Source organism: Mustela nigripes, chromosome 12, assembly GCF_022355385.1.
Source record: "Mustela nigripes isolate SB6536 chromosome 12, MUSNIG.SB6536, whole genome shotgun sequence".
Classification (NCBI taxonomy): Eukaryota; Metazoa; Chordata; class Mammalia; order Carnivora; family Mustelidae; genus Mustela; species Mustela nigripes.
In genome coordinates, this window is record NC_081568.1 from 130,552,870 (window position 1) to 130,571,158 (window position 18,289).

At 37.1% G+C, this 18,289-nt stretch overlaps 1 protein-coding gene across 1 annotated transcript in view; it reads left to right on the plus strand.

Annotated features, from left to right (window-relative positions):
* The window catches only part of MAN2A1 (mannosidase alpha class 2A member 1), a 168,192-nt gene that overhangs the window by 108,787 nt on the left and 41,116 nt on the right, over window positions 1-18,289 (plus strand). Inside the window, exons 13-16 of the mRNA XM_059418347.1 lie at window positions 9,985-10,150; window positions 11,564-11,782; window positions 12,549-12,671; window positions 16,018-16,132. Of these exons, the coding sequence (XP_059274330.1) occupies window positions 9,985-10,150; window positions 11,564-11,782; window positions 12,549-12,671; window positions 16,018-16,132 (623 nt within the window). The remainder of the gene's footprint in view (window positions 1-9,984; window positions 10,151-11,563; window positions 11,783-12,548; window positions 12,672-16,017; window positions 16,133-18,289) is intronic.

An 18,289-nucleotide genomic window follows, 5' to 3' on the forward strand; every position in this document is an offset into this window, starting at 1 on the left:
CAGTAATATTTTCTAACAGACAGCATTCCAGAATTTGCATTTAACAATCACATACTTTTCATCTAAATGAAGATCTTTGATTAGAAATATTTTGTAGATTCCTTGGATTTGAGATAGAAGGTATTCTCAGAAATTAAATTCTTAGTTGACAATAGCAATTTTAGGCCCCGCTATCATGTTGTTTCATGAAGGCAGCTTCTTGTTTGGATTCAAGCTCATATGCAGTGCACTTGTACACTTTGCTTCTGAATCTTGTCCTTGGACAAATGACTGCTGATAGAATGGTAGATTCATAATATTTTTGTCCCATGAATTTTAAGAATGTTATTTCTCCTAAATGTAGGGGAAAATGGTGAAATACTGTGTTAGGAAGATCAGGTAACATTTATGTCCTCCTATATTCAAATATAGTCCTAATTTTTATTGCAGAGAAAAAGAGTGTTCTTTTCCTTAGTGTTCAATTTTTTTTGCCTCTTAGATGAGACCATATTTGCTATTTAATCAACTGGAGGCTTTCAAAAAGCATAATTTTTTTATTTTTCCCCTTACAAATATAAATTCTATTATCTGGTAATTGCAGAGAAGCAAGACTGTTACTGTACATTTTCCAGAGAAGTTTTTATAGGGAAACAGTTAAATATTTGCCTGTATAAGAAGGCTCCTATTTTTATAAAAATGGAAAGGTTTTTAAACTGGGAGGCCTTGGAACTTCTCTGAAAAATCTTGTGTATGTGTGCATTTCTCCGGTGAATGCAGTCTGTATGAGATACTCAAAGTTAGAAAATAAACAGAATTTTAAAAGGCTAGGAATAACCACCTTATTCGCTGTAAGGGCCTATTGGTCATTTGCTTCTCACAAAGTACAGGTTCAGGAATTTCCTTGTTTTCTTCGTAGTGTTTGCTGGGAGCACCTGCACTGAGACACTGGGTTTGGGGCACATCAGACCTGGCCATCAGTAGATGAGGAAGTGGGAAGGCACCCTCCCTGGAAGAGAGGGTCAGAGAGCTGGATACACTTCCTTTCAGTCTTTGCTTGGGCCCAGTTCCAAGGACCCCAAGTGTTTCCTTATTGATCTTTGCCCATCCCCACTCTGCCCTCCTTTCCAGCCCTCAAGATTTTCTTTTACGTGTTTGATGGTAAAAAGTCTCAGTCTTGGTGATATGAAACCACAGCTTAGCCCTCATTTTCAAGAGGAATAGTATAACCTGATGCATTAGTTTCCTCTCGCTGGTTTAACCAATTACCACAAACTTAGCCTCTTAAAAAAGCACGCTTTTATTGTTTTTACAATGTTGAGGATCAGAAGTCCAAAGTCAGTTTTACAGGCCTAACCAGGTGTTGGCAGGGCTGGTTCCTTCTGGAGGCTCTGAAGGGAGAGTCTGTTTCTTTGCCTTCTTCATCTTCTAGAGGCCACCTGCATTCCTTGGCCTGTGGTCTCTTCCCTGTGTATTCCAGCCTCGTGGTTCTGTTGTCACATGGCCTTCTTGTCAGTTGGACCTCCTTCTATCTCTTTTATAAAGACTCCTGTGATTATATTGGGCTCTGCTGGACAATCCAGGAAATCTCACTATCCCAAGATCTTTAATTTAATCGTATTTGCAAAGTCTTTTGCCATATAAGTTACTCATACGTTCTGGGGATTAGGATGTGGACAGTTTGTGGGAGGGTGGGGGGATTGTGGTAAATTTTTCTGTCTACCATACCTGGAAACCTAATTTTTATATCCAGTGGATAAGTAGATTCTGAGTTTAGAATAATTAAGAAGCATCAAGATAAAGCTGTGTAGATGTTCCTCAAGCACCTCAAGTTCAAGAAGTCTAAACCTGAATTTATCACCAACTTGAAACTTACTCCCACTACACATCCTTAGGTGTTTGATCCTGGTTAATGATACTACTACCATGTCTGTCCCCCTCTAACTGGAAACCAGGAGTTGCAGAAGATTTATTTTTCTCTGGTTTTACTCAGCCTTTTCCAAGGAATCCAAAAAATCTACTGATAAGATATCTTCCTGAGATATCTTCCTTCTTTTTGTGCTTCTACCACTCCTGTAACTTAGGTTTTCACCTTTCCTGCCTGGGCTATTATAGCTAGCTAGCTATTTGCTTGGTCTTCTGCTTTTAATTCTAACTCCTTAAATCCTTCCTCTAGCTAGCAACTAGAAATATCTGTTGAAACTGAATATGACCATGTTAAGCTTTCTAGTCACTCCGTATAACTTATATAATTGGGTCTCTTTTCCTTGTAATGATTTAAAGACACCCATTCCTCACTGTGACTTGAGATTTAACTCCCTTTCTAGCTCGTATCTTGGCATTTTAGAGTTTCACTTTACTGTGTAGATTTTAGTGGTATTGGCTGGTTTGTGTGTCCTGAAAATAGCATCCTTTTTCTTGTATCTATGCTTCTATTCTCACAGTCCCACTACGCAGACTGTATTTCCCTACACTGCTTTACCTGGCTATCCCTCCCCTGCCCCACTTTTAAAAAGTTGCTTATTTTCATTGTTGTCATATTTTTCCGGTTACTTTAAAAATACGTACTTTTTATGGAATAGGGTTTTACATCCAGAAGTATTAAAGAGTAGTTGCAGAATATTCACTCTTAATACCAGAATCTATAGAGGAAGTACCCTGTTAATTGTTTAACTTCTCTTCTGCTCAGTGTATTCTGTTGTTAAATTTATCTGCAGAATTCTTTATTTCAACTATTTCTCCTTTGAGAATTCATTCTGTTTAATTTTAATGTATTCAGTTTCTGTGGTGAAATTGTTCACCCTTTCACCTACTTTATTCATATTTTTTTTCTTTCCTTAGAAATATGAATCATTATTTTAAAGTCCTACCAGTTAAACTCCAGTATCTGGATCATGTGGAGTTCTAATTCTTAATGTATTTTTCTCCTTGGTGTTTAGTCATGTGGCTCTGTCTTTGCGGATGTCTCAAAATTTCATATTAAGTTGTAGACGTTGTGTATGAAATTCATGTAGTCTCCAGAAAATATTTTCTTCTGGAAAGCAGTCTTCCTCTAATCTAGCACTTTGCTCAACTGAGGCTAATTCATGTCTTGTTCTCTAGCTCTCCAAGTTTTCAGTTAATAGTCTTGCATATTCCGTGGGCCCTCCTCCCTGGTAGGTTCTGAAATGTCATGAGGGGGCACCTGTGTGGCTCAGTGGGTTGAGTGTCTGGCTCTTGGTTTCGGCTCAGGTTATGCTCTCAGGAATGGAGCCGCATGTTGGCCTTTGCTCTCAGAGGGGTGTCTGCTTGAAATTCTCTCTCCCTCTCCTTCTGCCACTTCTTGCCCCCACCACTCTGTCTGTCTCTCTCTCTCTAAAATAAATAAACCAATCTTTAAATAAAATAAAATGCCATGAGATGTCTCTGGCCTACTTTTCATCAGCTTTCTGTTTAGGGTTTAAACTTCCCTTTCTGTGCAGCAGCCTAGTGTTTGACACATGTACTGATGAGAAAGCTACATGTATACTTGAAGCTTCCTGGGTCCTCACCAAATGCTTTTCAGCTTTTTGCTCCCATAAGACCCTACTCTGGGCTTTGCATGGAACTCAGCTGTTCTTGTTCTGAGAATTGGCATGCCCCAGGGTAAAACTGGCTAGAGAAGAAAGCTCACTTCTCTGAAATTCTTTTTTTTAAAAAAATATTTTATCTATTTATTTGTCAGAGAGATGGAGTACAGGCAGGCAGAGGGAGAAGCAGGCTCCCCCTGGAGCAAGGAGCCCAATGTGGGACTCGATCCCAGGACTCTGGGATCATGACCTCCAGGCATCCCATTCTCTGAAGTTCTTTACACCCCTCAGCAGTTTTCTCTGTTGCCTTCAGATGATTGCTGCGTCTATCTGGGTTTTCTAGCTGGCGAGTAGAGGTGAGAGCTCCTGCCTGTCAGCATCTCCATCTCTCTGAGATCTATGTCTCCTAGAAGCTGAAGCAGCATTTCTTTTTCAACTTCAGTTTGATAGTTGAAAACGTTCAATTTGTCTACTTGGGTGTTTATGTTTCTATTGATTTGTAAGAACACTTTACAGATTTCCCAAATTTTCTTTTCTTTTTTTTTAAATTTATTCTTGAACCTTACTTTTAAGGTAGAAAATGTGTAAGCTTTTATTATCAATTCCACTAAGCTTTCACTTTGCTATTTTTTTACTCTTCCAGTTAGGGAGACCCTTTGTGCCACAGAGGACGTATTTATTTTTTCTACTAATCTTATATCATTTTTTATGCTTCTACATTTTTCAATCTAGACCAGTGTTGGCATATTGTCTGAAAGTGCCTGTTTAACCATTTGTCTTGCCCATCTATTATTATCGCGATAGAATTATTTTGCTCCTTCTCCCAACAAAAGGATTTCAGTGTGATTTTGATTAGCATTGCATAAGATTCATGAATTAATTTGGGGATAGTTGGGATTTTTTGGCAGTCTTTTTTGTTTTTCTCTCCTAGGAAAGTATGTCTCTTCATTTATTCATTTTTATGTCTCCCAATAAAATATTATCATCTTCCTTATATACCATCATTTTGTGTAAAATTAATTTCCAATTTTGAATACTGTCCTGATTCTTAATCATCCTGCCATTTTTTGTGTGTGTCAGAATGTTCTGTGCGTACCTTTGTTGTGTTACCTACCCTATATATTGAACTTAACAGTTTCCGTCTCTCTCTCCTCCTAGATTATAGGTACTTCCACGACAGGAACTATGTAATCACATTCATAAGTTGATAACTTCACATTTCAGGAAGGATACCTCCTTCCTTCTCTCTGTCCTTTTTTTCTTTTTAAATTATTCATACACCATGTGGTTACTTTCTACATGTGTGTATTGTATGCACCTGAGCATTGATCTCCCCCCTTCCATGTTACCCTAACTCTTGTTTCAAGGAATCTTTGTTATCATATACATAGTTTGGTTAATTTCTCTCATTTAGATTTTTATATACCTTACACAGAAAAGCATTTAAGGTAGTTCAGTGACCTGGGTTAATTAAAACATTCACTCCACTGCCCAGTGTGATTCATGTACCAGAGTCCTTGGTCAGGACGCCGGGAGGATTTTGTAAGGAAAAGGAGAGATTTAATTGCTATTGAGATTCTACTTTGTGTCAGGTCTGAGCTATGTGATTTTCCAAGCATTTTATCATTTAACCCCAATAAGAGTCTTGTCTCCTGATTTTATAGATGAGGATATTAAGGCTTAGAGAAATGAAATACCTTGCCAAAAGCCTCTTAAATTCTAAGGCCCATGGTGGGGTTTTAAAAGCTCGAAGGTGTTTGATTCCAGAACCCAGGAATCACAGAACTCTGTGATTTTTGAGACCTGCCATGTCTCAAAATGGCTTTTTGTTTTTAGTATCTTGATTGTTTTCTCCCTAATGATGAACATGGTAAGAATTCTGTTTTAAACCGGGAAAACTAGGTGGACTATATCAGAAAGACTTCAAGTCTAGAAACTGAAATTTTTATAAACATATAAATCTATATATTTCCACAATCAGAAAATTCTTTAAGTTTGCTACTTTTCTTGCAGATTATGCTCCACTAATGAGACTACTTAGGGGAGATGAATACATTCCCATTTGAAATGAATTTTTTTACGATGCTGTCACGGATTAAGAATCAGACACACTGAGATCTAGTCTGCTTTATTCTTCACTTTATCTGTGATCTTGGATCTGTCATTTCTCCCATCTTTGAAAAGGGGCTAATTGTATAGCTTGTTGACCTTAAAAGCATTTTTTTGTGGAAGTAAAATAACTGAAATGAAAATGATCTGCTAAACTCATAAAGCCCCATACTAGTAGGCATTATTTATAAATGAAACATTCTCTTAGTGGGATTTTTCTGCATTACTCATTTATCAACTATTTATTGAATGTTATTCTGTGTCAGGTACTATACTAGGCACATGAAGTTACAATGATTTTTCATATAACCTAGTGTTTGCTTACTTGATATTAAACTGCACTTAAAGGATATTCGCAGATACTTCTCATTTTTATCTCCCTTGCACAGTCATAAATACATGTAATGCTTTTTAAATGTTTTCCTTGAATGTTGCTTTGCTTACCTCATATCGTGAGGTCATAAGATGAGCTCCTTAGTATATATTGCAAGACTTTTTTGCTTCACTGTTCCAGTTTATAAGTTTTCTTTTACAAATATAATATATTGAAATGCAAATAGCTTTCTGTGCATCCTGAACTTTCCAAAGAAAGAGGCTCCATGGGAATCTTTGGCATCAGTGAGGAGAGAAAATTCTTCACATGTAAATTTGGAACTAAGGAAATCTCCACAGGAAACCCCAGTTGTCAAAAAGGTGCTTATAAGCTTGACCTGTGAGTAAAATGGTTAAGAAGATGGCTAAGGGAGTAAAGTCAGGTTCAGAGTCTTGTTGTGCCACTTTCTGCTGGGAGTCTTGCTTGCATACCTATCCTCCGTTTCCTACCTGTCCAGTGGGAAAGATGAAAGGCCGTGCATTATAAGTTGACTCTACAGGCCACCGAGGGCTGGGCCACGCAGACAGGAAGCATGCTAAGTGGTAACTCCAAGGTCACTCTGACCACGAGGCATACCCCTGCTCTGCCCTTCATTCAGTCGTAGAAGGAAGCCCACTTGCTCATAGACTCTCGTTCATAGTCAGCACCGATTGGATTTGCCTTAAAGACAGAGTGCCACAGTTGTCTTTTTTAACATGACATGAATCATTTCTACAAAGGGGTGAGGGAATTCTAAATAGACTCGTCCTCGATAGAGTCTTCAAGGACAGAAGAACCACATTTACAATGGAATTCTGGTTCTTCCATAAAATGATTTCCAATTTGATATGAGTATGTAGATGTCCTTTCATTTTTCTCTCAAAGTAGATCATTATCTGTCATCTAATTTGATGGACAGGTCACATATGAATGCTTTGCCTTTGTGAGGTGAGGGTTGTTCCTTGTACACAGAGAATTGAGATCATTGCTATAAGCCCCAAGTTAATGGGGCCTACTGTCATGACGAGAGCAAGGAATCTGGATGTGATCTGGTGATAGATGACCCAGAAAGTGGGGAAAATCAAGGGGGCAAAGTCCAGAGCTTCCTCTATAGTCACTTACAGGATGAAATAGAAATCAACTATCCCCATTTTTAGGTTATAACTATTGCTCTCATCTTCTTTAGTGTGAACCAGATATTATTAATTTCTAATAACTGGGGTTGATATTTAGGATATTGAAACCCGTTGATTTCATTCACAGCAGATGGGTTTAAATGGACTCCTATTTAAGGATATTGGCAGAATAACAATTGTTTGACTACCAAACATGATAATAAAACCGAACCTTTAGTTAATTTTTGATTGTGTACTTATTTCTGAAGGAAAATATTTCATATGTGATTATACTTTCTCTGTACTCTACTTATAGTGTGTGTATGTCAGGTGAATTTATGCTGTGGTGCATTTGAAGAACCTGGTGTGAATCTCTAATTATGTTAAAAAAATGATTTTCTTAGTGCAGCGTTATACTCATTATATACTCTACACATTTAGTTTTTGAATAGATTCCTGGCATGATAATTACATAATCATTCAGTACAGTAGAAACATCATTATGGTCACATACTAATTAGCTACTAAAATGAAACAAAACAGAAACTAGTTCATAGTTTATTTTTAAAAGTGACTTAATATTATACAAAACCAAATGTATGGTTAAAATTATTATTTGCTTTAAGTGTGAATCTTTTCCACCCTATGGGCCATGGGACAGAACCAGTGTTCTGAATGCTTATTACCTAATTGATTGATTGGGAACGTGTTACATTTCATTACCAGAGCCTTACGACAAGCCAGGTGTAGTGGAGAATCCAACCAACCTACCGGTAGGAGTTCTAGGCTCAGTACCTGGGTGTGCCTTAGGGTTTCTGCTGGCCCGAGGCTTCCAACCATGTCTTAGAGTTCTTCACATAATACCTCTAAGCCTCTGGGAACATGAGGTTCAGCAGTAAATCACTCATTTCGGGGATGCTGGCTTGAACATCTTTGGTGCTGAGGATAGGTGATCCTCAACTGTTTTTCTTTCCCAGTGCACATTAGGAACATAATATTGTCTTGCTGGTAACAATGAATCCTGGTAGTTGAGATTCTCCAGGTGGGTTTGTAACAGGACAAGTCAAGTGAAACATAAGCTCTGATAGAGGGCAGTGGGAGGGTGCCAGAAGGTCGGCAGACCCTTCAGGTAAGTCTGTTAAGCATTGCCCTCACTATCCTTTTGAATTGCTTCTGTGGATAAAATAGGGTTTTGCCTAGTACATCAAGGCTTCAGTGTCCTTTGTAAATATGTTTTTGACTACATGGCTTTGGCCACTCTTCTCTCGTATACCTCTGGAATCTTGGTGAATAGAAGTGATGTAAGTTAGGTGGTGTGATCCTGATGCATACTATAAGCCATTAGGAGTTAGGGACATTTTTATTGCTGTATTGTTGCTTCTGATATCTCAGAATAATATTTCTATCATAAGAGCTTCTCCCGATAAACGACTAAGTCAGATATTTTATAGATTTTATGCTACGTTCTCTTTCTTTTCTTTTATGTTTTCCTGTTGTCCTTCACTTTCGTTTTGACCATGGCAGGTATCAATTTTATTTCTTACTCAATTTGCGATGCAATTGAAATACACAGAACATACATAAAAGAGCACGACAAAGCTTTCTGATACACTAAGCAAGCAATGCTAGCTTGTGTCTGCCATCTCTGACGTAGCCACTGTGGGTTAGGGGGTCAGGGGGAGATGGGGTTGCTATCGGACTATTCAGTTCTGTGTTCCTGCAGTTACAAATTTGTATAGGAAACCAAAATATTTCAATCAAGAAAATATTCAGTAATGAATCAGTGAATTACATTATTCAAACTTCCTCTTTGAAATAAATATCTTTCGATTTATTTGAAGATAATATGATTAAAATTGATCATAAAGTAAAATCATAAACTTTCAAAGACTGTGTATTTCACGATGACTGCGATATGATGGTCTAGAACACTTCTGCTCACAGGCAAAGCCTTGAAACCATGAGGATCTCCAACTGAGAATTCTTTGACTATCAAAGAAAGTAAGAGAGGACTTCAGGAAAAATGATGAAGTCCTTGAATATTTTTTACAAATGTAGTTATGTTTAAAATCATTCTACAAAAATTAAATGTGTGAAGAATGTCATAATGTGCTAATATAAAATATTGTTGGAAAAAGTCTGCCAGAAACTCCAGTTCATTCATTTTTGTTCATTCTAAGAATTGCCTGTAATTTTAAATATTATCTAAACTTATTCTGCTGGTTTGTGTTGTCCTTTTCTTAGCTAGGCCCAATCAAATCTTTTTTTACCATTGTTTGTTATAAAATTTTAACCCCCTTTTTAAGTGAAGTTACTTCAAATGATCTTTTTTCCAGAACCAACTCTCTTGGGGAATAAGGACCCCATATACATAAAATATATATATGTGTGACTCTGTGTGGATAGCCATACATTTTTGTTGTCTTTTAGTGGTTTGAAATGAATGTCAGGATTTTAATTGAAATGAATTGTGGCTGAAGTACAAATAGGCAATGCATGTGTTTTCTTACTCAGAGAGCTTAGGCAGGGACCAAGAAATTAGTTTTATCAAGCTGATTGTTTTAGAAAGGCTAATAAAACCATGTGTTATATAGGTCATTTTCTGGGCCACGGAAATAACTTTATTATAGTTCTATTAATGTCTCTTATTTGTATGTATAACATTTATTCTTAGAAAGTGAATCATTATTTCATTACTGTTTGTACTGTGTGTTATTTGTGATGAAATTGTATGTTCTCCAAAAATTGTACCAGAATGTTCCTTATAAGCTCTCTTCATGTGTTGACTCTGTGACTATCTATGAGCTGAGTCCTTACACAGAGTGTAAAAAAAGTAGAAATTTTTTTTTTTAAGACCTGAATAGTGAAGCAGCTGTTTTTGCAGGTATCTTGTGGTCTGTAACCCTTCAGAACAAGACCGAATCTCAGTGGTCTCTGTGTATGTGAGTTCCCCCACAGCAAAAGTGTCTTCTGCTTCTGGAAAGCCTGTGGAAATTCAGATGAGTGCAGTTTGGAATACAGCAAGTACTATTTCACAGACAGCCTATGAGGTAGGTTTTTGCCCTAGATCTTAAAGAAGCATCATTAAAAAAGCATAGCCAGTATGTAGTTTATATATGTAGCCATGCCCCTCTTGAGCTGTCAGATTGGTGTATGTGAAGTGGTTCAAGTTGTGGATACCAGAGGATTTAACTGACCAGTTATATGACACTAAAGGAAAAGAGATCCTGTGTTTCCTAGAATACTAATATCATTGTTAGTAGGTATATCATATATTATTACTAGTATGTTATTAGCATGTATATTCCATATCTTTGTAAGTATTAGAACTCTTTCCTGAAGTAATAAAGTCATCATTACTTAAAATATTTTGAATTTTTTAACTCAATTTAGTAAAAATTATGCACATTGAATTTGGGACAAATAACACCTTTTCTAAGTAATTTCAGTTACTTTCAGCTTTTCACCGCAGATGATGTGACATACCATAAAGGAAAGACTTCCTAACATATAGGAAGGTGCTTTTTTCCTGAGATACAACTATAGAAAACCAGGCCTGAAGTAATAGATGGTTTTATTAAAGTAATATTAAACTAGATCCCTGTGTCACTAGAAAAGTTGAATTTTTGGAGTCTTGAGTGCAAGTTAAACTGTACTTCCGAAGGCAGAACCAATAGCTAGGAACTCTAAATGAGAATTACTTTGCTTGTTAAAAACCATTTCTGCGGTGGTGGGGTTATGGACATTGGGAAGGGTATGCACTATGGTGAGTGCTGTGAAGTGTGTAAATCTGGCGATTCACAGGATTCCCTGTACCCCTGGGACTAATAATACATTATATGCTAATTAAAAAATTTTTTTAAAAAGCCATTTCTGGCTGCTCTCATAAATTCACAGTCTTCTAGTTAGAAAGGAAAAGAATAATAGAAGTTTGGGTTTCAGATGTCACAGGAGACCGCCTGTCTAGAAAAGGGAGGAGGAGCTCCTAGAACTACCTTCTGGTAGAGGTCACGTACAACCATGGGTGCATCCTCTGTGCTTTGTGCCTTGTCTGCTGGACCAAGGCATTAGATTTCCTGGATAAATGGAAATGTTGGATAGTCTACCCATAAATTCTCAAAACATCTTTATAGTAGAGTACTCTTTAAAATACGGTGGTTTTTTGTTTGTTTGTTTTTAACAGTCTTTTTTTTTTTTTTAATTTCTTTTCAGCATAACAGTATTCATTGTTTTTGCACCACACCCAGTGCTCCATGCAATCCGTGCCCTCTCCAATACCCACCACCTGGTTCCTCCAACCTCCCACCCTCCCGCCCCTTCAAAACCCTCGGATTGTTTTTCAGAGTCCATAGTCTCTCATGGTTCACCTCCCCTTCCAATTTGTTTTTGTTTCTACTAGATGTATAAATGCTTTTCTCTGATTATATTTCTCTTTTAAAAACTTTCTCATCTGTCTTTTAAAGATCTCTTTCCTAGTGCAGATACCACCACTCGGACTGAAAGTGTATACCATTTTGGAATCAGCAAGTTCAGACCCACATTTAGCTGAGTATGTCCTGCATAATGGTAACGTCAAAGATAAAGGAATTTTCAACATGAAGAATGTAAAAAGTACTGATGAAAATATAATTCTAGAGAACTCCTTTGTTAAACTTCGGTTTGGTCCGTCTGGGCTTATGGAGGTATGTTCTGAATAGTTTTCAAAGTCATGAAAGGCGTATCACTTTTATTATAATGTGTGCAGATTATGTATGTAAAGAGGGGAAAGTTGATGCAAATAACATGGGAGAAAGAATGGATGAGCTATAGGTATCTGATTTTCGGGGTGCACTGTGACCACTTGCTCCTAACAAGTGTGGTCTGTGTGGTGTTGCTCCATGAACTGTTACTGGTCCACAAGATAAGCATAGAAGCTGGTACAGTTGAGAACAATGTTTGTGGAAACTCTGAAAGCACCACGACACAGTAAGTTTATGCCTGCTGAATCTAATAGTAAAAAATTTGAGTTTATATTTGGTCTATCACTTTAAATTTAATTGTCCTAGTAATTCACTGTTATAGTACTTCACAAAAATACTGGTCTGTGCATACTGGAAATTAAAAAAAAAAAAAAAAAAAGAAAACGTGCTCCTTCAGTACAGAAAGTTTTAGAAGCACTCGTCTACATCTCTTCATTTGTGTGTCTCTCTTCCTGGATGAAATGTGTTCTGACTTTTTGTTTCTGCTGTGAATGTTTTAAATTCAAAGGTATAAAAGCATACTTCTAAGTATTAGTTTTGGGTGTTCATCCAAGAATCATGAACATTAGAAGCAGAATGTTAGCTGTTTTCAGTCTGTCTTCAGGTTTGGTTTTTTTTTTTTTTTTTAATCAACATAAACATAGAACCAGGTGCAACATCATTAAAATCTTAAAAGTGAGTTGCTTTTAAACATCGTTTTTATCCTTAGGAAATGATAAATAAAGAAGATGGTAAACGTCATGAAGTAAAAGTGCAATTTTCATGGTATGGAACCACCAGTAAAAAAGACAAAAGTGGTGCCTACCTCTTCTTACCTGATGGGGAAGCCAAGGTAAGTGCCAATGAGCTGAGCTGTGATTAAGGATTTATTGAAAGAGTAATGAAGAAAAAAATAACGTCATCTCATTATTTGGTCATCTGTTTGGTATAGATGAGTTGGTTCCACTATTATATTTCCTTATTGGCACTTGGCAATTGGTAGTCTTAAGTGTTAGGTAAAAAAAAATAATTTTTCAGGAATTCAATAAGATGATATAATGAACAATGGATCTCCATGGAAAGAAGTCAGATTTGATGGAGTTCAGGTGTTGTGAGGGTGTTCTATACACATGTGGCATGGCATATAGACAGACATAAATTATCTAGCCAGAGGAGAAAAATAAATTGCCCAGTGAGCCATTTTTTTTACTTAACTTTCAACACTTAAAAAACAAAAAAAAAATTTTCCCTCCCTTTGACCGTAAAGGTGTAAAATATGCAAATTTTGGTACATTTTTGAAAATGCAGAAGACTGAAGAAAACAACAAAATTTACTAGCTATTCCAAAGGCCATACAAACTACTGCCAACATTTTGATATATTTTTTGTTGTCTTACTATGCGTACTATGCGTATCCCTTTCTCCCCCATTTTCAAGTTTTGCCTTCTTACATTTACATATTTTTTCATTGTGACAGTGCTCACAATCAGATGGTGTGTTCTTTGAAAGCACAATTTTAATATATACTGTTGTGATTAAAGGTCTGAGGATTCAATGTCTAATATGGTGACTATAGTTGATAACACTGTATTAATGGATATGCGGAGGGAGTAGAACTTAAATGTTCTCACACACACACAAATGTATATATATGTGGAAAAAAAGAATTTCCTGTTGTTGCATATGTAGATTTTCTCCCAATACTTCAGTACTGTGTAGCATTGTGATAAGCTTTCTTTGTACCATCCTTTTTATGCAGTGATGATTATTTCCTGAGAATAACTTTCTAGAGGAGTCATTTTGTGTCAGTGGATGAGGCCTTTAAGACTTGATTCATGCTATTTCTCTGTCCTATAAAGTGACTGCATAAATATTCGCTCCCACCAGCGTTTTTGAGAGTAGCTCTCTAATACACCACTCCAAGCACTGAGAATCAGCCATATCAAAAGCTTTTCCTATAATAATGGGTGAAAAATACTTTACTGTTAACATTTTGCGATTATTAGGGAAGCTAACCTTCATACTCTCTCCTATATCTTTTGTGAGTTTTCTGTTTAAGTTCTTTGACCATTCTTCTACTGGTACAACTTACGGATCTGTAAGCATTCTTTATATATGGTAAAAATTAATCCTTTTTCCTATATATAGCAAAGTGTTCCATCAGCGTGTCATTTAATTATTTTATGTTGTTATGGTATTTTTTAAATTTTTGTGTAGTCCGTTCTGTATTTTTTTCTTTAGAACATCTTCTTTGCTCTTCTACTTATATAGGTTTTCTCTACTTCAAGATAAGTTTAATTTTTTCCCCATATTTTGTTGTCTAGAGACCTGTCTCCTGCAAAAGTTACTTTTGTTCTACAATTTAGAAAAGCTTGCTAACCAAAATCAAATAATAGATTTTAAAGAATATAGCATTGATCACCCTGAGGAATCTAGTTTTTTGTTCTTTTGATTTTTTAAAATTAGGTAGAAATTAAAATTAGGTAGAAATTACCTTTAATTTCTGGGCACATCCCTTACTTTTTAGCTCAGAGTAGTCATTCCAGAAAGGGCGGTGGATCCTTATAAGCTGTATTAGTCTGTATTCACTTGGACAGGAATTTGGGGGTTTTTTTTATATGTGTTTTTGTTTTTTAACATTTATATTTATTTATTTGAGTGAGAGAGCCAGAGAGAGGGCACAAGCGAGGGGAGCAACAGAGGGAAAGGGAGAAGCAGACTCCCTGCAGAACAGGGAGCCCAATGCAGGGCTCACTCCCAGAACCCTGGGATCATGACCTGAGTGGAGGGCAGATGCTCAACCAACTGAGCCACCCAGGTGTCCCAGGAATTTGGTTTTGATTGACTGGGTTTTTTTGTTTTGTTTTTTTTTTTTTATTTGTTTATTTGACAGGCAGAGAGGCAGGCAGAGAAAGAGAGAGGAGGAAGCAAGCTCCCCACTGAGCAGAGAGCCTGACGAGGGGCTCAATCCCAGGGCTTTGGGATCACAACCCGAGCCAAAGGCAGAGGCTTTAACCTACTGAGCCACACAGGTGCCCCATTGATTGCTCTTATACTAAAGGAAAAATGAAAGGTAGCTGTACTTACAGAATATTATTCATGGACAGTTGTGACTAATTTATTTAAAATTATTCTGTCTTTAAATAGCTCTAAGATTAGATAAAAAGACCAAGAGAATTATCATGTGTTTACAAAGAGAAAATACAAGACTCTCAGGGAGGCAGCTGGGCACATCAGAAGTAGACAAGAGCCCAGAAATCCCCATGCCAGCTCTTGTCTTCTTCCCTTACTTTTTAGCTATATGGTAAAATTAGGTCTAAGAACTTTGTAAACCTTAACATTTTATGTTAATTTCAGAATATTTTTTCTAGAACTAGAGAGGTACATTTGGAAGAAAACTGCACAGTCTGAAAATCTGACACTGCTTAAGTAGTATCTTACTTACTCGACATGCCATTGTTGAGCCTTTCCAGCCTGTAATGCTTAAGAAAATCTAATTCCTTGTAGAAAAAAAAGAAAAATATATATAATTCTTCATAAGTGCTTTCTATTTGTTTCTGTGTTGCAGAAGTTACATTCTGTTCCTGTTTTTTCTTGACACTAGGTTCGAAATGATGAAACCTAAACCAATGGTTGCCATAGCTATTTCAAGTTTGTAAATTTGCTTTATATTCAGCTATTTCTTTCTAGTAACTGGGCAGTGTGTTTTATAGAGTAGTAAACCTAACTGTGATTAAACGGTATCTCTGAATCCTGCTTTCTCTTTGCTTAGATGACTCCCTGTGGTCATCCTTGCCACCTGCCCCGACCCCTGAACATTAGGGGGCCATGGTTAGAATAAATGTTTCCCTGGGAAAATGTCACTGCTGTAGAATGAATGGTATTTCTAATAAATAACATATGGACTATGTAGAAGGGTTTTAATTAGAAATTGTTAAAGCTGGGAGAAATGTTTGTAGATCATCTAGGCCAGTCACATTGTAAACATTTTTATTTTCCGTTTTCAGCACTTTCTGTCTAATGGAAAACCTTATATTCCATTTTTATAGCATGTGCATATTCTGATACATTGTAAGGTTTGGTTTTCACTTGAAATAGCAAATATCAGGTGTTATGTATTATTTTGGAAATGGTAATAAACATCACTTGGAAAAGTTAAAAGCTAAAATTTTTTTTTAAAAATGTCATTTCCTCCTCAGCCTTATGTTTACACAACACTGCCCTTTGTCAGAGTGCAACATGGAAGGTTTTACTCAGACGTGACTTGCTTTTTGGAACATGTTACCCATAGAGTTCGACTGTACAACATACAGGGTAAGAAAACAGAGAAGCATAGTTGTGAAACAGGAATACTGGTTATGGAATTTGTGTGTGTGTCACTTTTAGTAAATTAGCCATTGGTTTTTGAACACGGTATATATGGTAGTCTTTTCTTAACTTGCCATCATACTCACTGTGTGGTTTAAAAATATACTTAACCTTTTGATAATCAGAAATGGTCAGACATTTAACTCTACATATATAGGTTTTTTCCTTCTGTGTATCACCCGTATCTATCATAATATCTGTCTTGGTCATGAGTTCATTAGGTGGAAGCTTTATTTCTAAGATCTAAAAAGAGGGTTTTTTTTGTTTTGTTTTGCTTTTAATTTTACCAAATGGGAATTCTGTCAAGTATGGCTTTCAGTTAGTGGATCACTGACCACCTCGGGGACATACACACACACGTGCACACCCCCTCCACCCCACGTACAGCCTGTCTTAAATATGGAATATATTACACTAGCAGGTGTTACTGGAACTTAACTTCTTTTTAAGAAAAACATTAGTTACTAGTTCTTTTTGTTTACATCTCTTTACCTCGGAGAGTATAAAGCCGGGCGATTGTTTGTTGCTTTCGGGATGGGACCGAGCAGCATCTGTATCAAACAAGTTATAGTAAATAGGCTTTTAATCCTCTTAGGGATTTAACCACAGTCAGTGGCTCTTGTCCTTCCTTCAGATTTGGGTGGAGCCCGGGTTCCCAGATACCCTCAGAGTTGTACATTTATTTTGGTTGGTGTTGAATTCACTGTTTTTAGAATAAAGTACCTTTCCAACCACAAGCCTAATCCTAGTAAGTGGGCCACTTACCATGGTCTCAACTCTCTTAGGGAAGGACCTCATAAAAATGCCACGTTAGATTTTTCTTTGCTGTTAGCTAGGCTGCAAAAATTAGAAAAGGAAATATCGTTTCCCTGAATCTTTATACCAGTAGATAATAAAGTGTTTGAAAACTAATGACAAAATATATGGTCAGATGCTCTTTGCTTTTTGGGTTTTGTGGGGAAGCAAAGGGTACTGCGCTCAGGGAATGTTCACTTTCCTCCCTGCAAGGAAGCCTGGGCTTCTGAAATAAGCTTTTATTGAGTTTTCTAAAATCTCTAGAGAGTCAGAAATAATATTTTTGACTATCCCTTTCTGCTCTTGCATAAGCCATTGTTCAACATCTCTGAGTGCTCTAAATTACTCCTTCAGCTATGGCCAAAGGTTTCGTTTTATGGGTAAAAAGTAGCATCGTCACATAGCAGATGTGCTTATCTTCTGTTAGATTTGCTTAAAACTGTTGCTTGTAATGGAATGTTTCTTCCTTGAGTACAATGGGGCACCCACTTTGGCCCAGACCTGTGTCATCAAGCATGGTTTACCGTCGTTTTTCGTCAGGTATACTCAGGGAATAGGCTGTGTCGCAGAGTTAACGCTGAAACTACTCGCCGGATAATTCCAACTTCTCAGTCAAGTCTGTTCGCTTAATTGCTTTTGCTTTTGTTTAAATGAGTCTGTCCACTATCACGGCAGCCTCAGTTTTCTCGGATTGTCCAGGGGATCTGGAGCTCATCACAGAGACGGTTTCTATAAATTAGAGGGCCTTCTGCTACTGCTGTGACTATAAGCTTAGTTTGCTGTCATACCCCAGTGGTTGATTTGGAAATTAATAGACTCTGGCTGACTTGCCTCATCCCAGAGAACATGTACTTACCAGACCCTAAATGCCTTTATTTTCTCCTCTCTCCTTCTCCCCTACTGAGTAGTCTAAAATTCCCAGTGGCTGACTAGTAGTCCCTTAGCGTAATCAGGAACCACCAAGATTTAACTGACTCCCAGCCCTCCAAGGTGACCATGCCTGTGGATTAGTGAGTTAAGAAACAGAAGTTGTTCACAACTGGGGTGCTTAGAGTATTAGCATAACAAAAGTAATAATAATAAAGTAAGAATACGGACCCCAGATTGCCTCTAGATGTCACAGTGCGTGGAATAAACAGGCTGAAGCATTTGTATTAGATTTTTGTAGTTTGAAAGCAGAAAGCTTCAGAAGTTGGTGGGAAACGACGTATAATGTGAAGTTAACTCAGAGTGCTTCTCCAGATGAGTTTTACTGTTCTTGCCTGGATTGAACCTGAAACCAGCGTATATAACTATTCGAAGTGACAT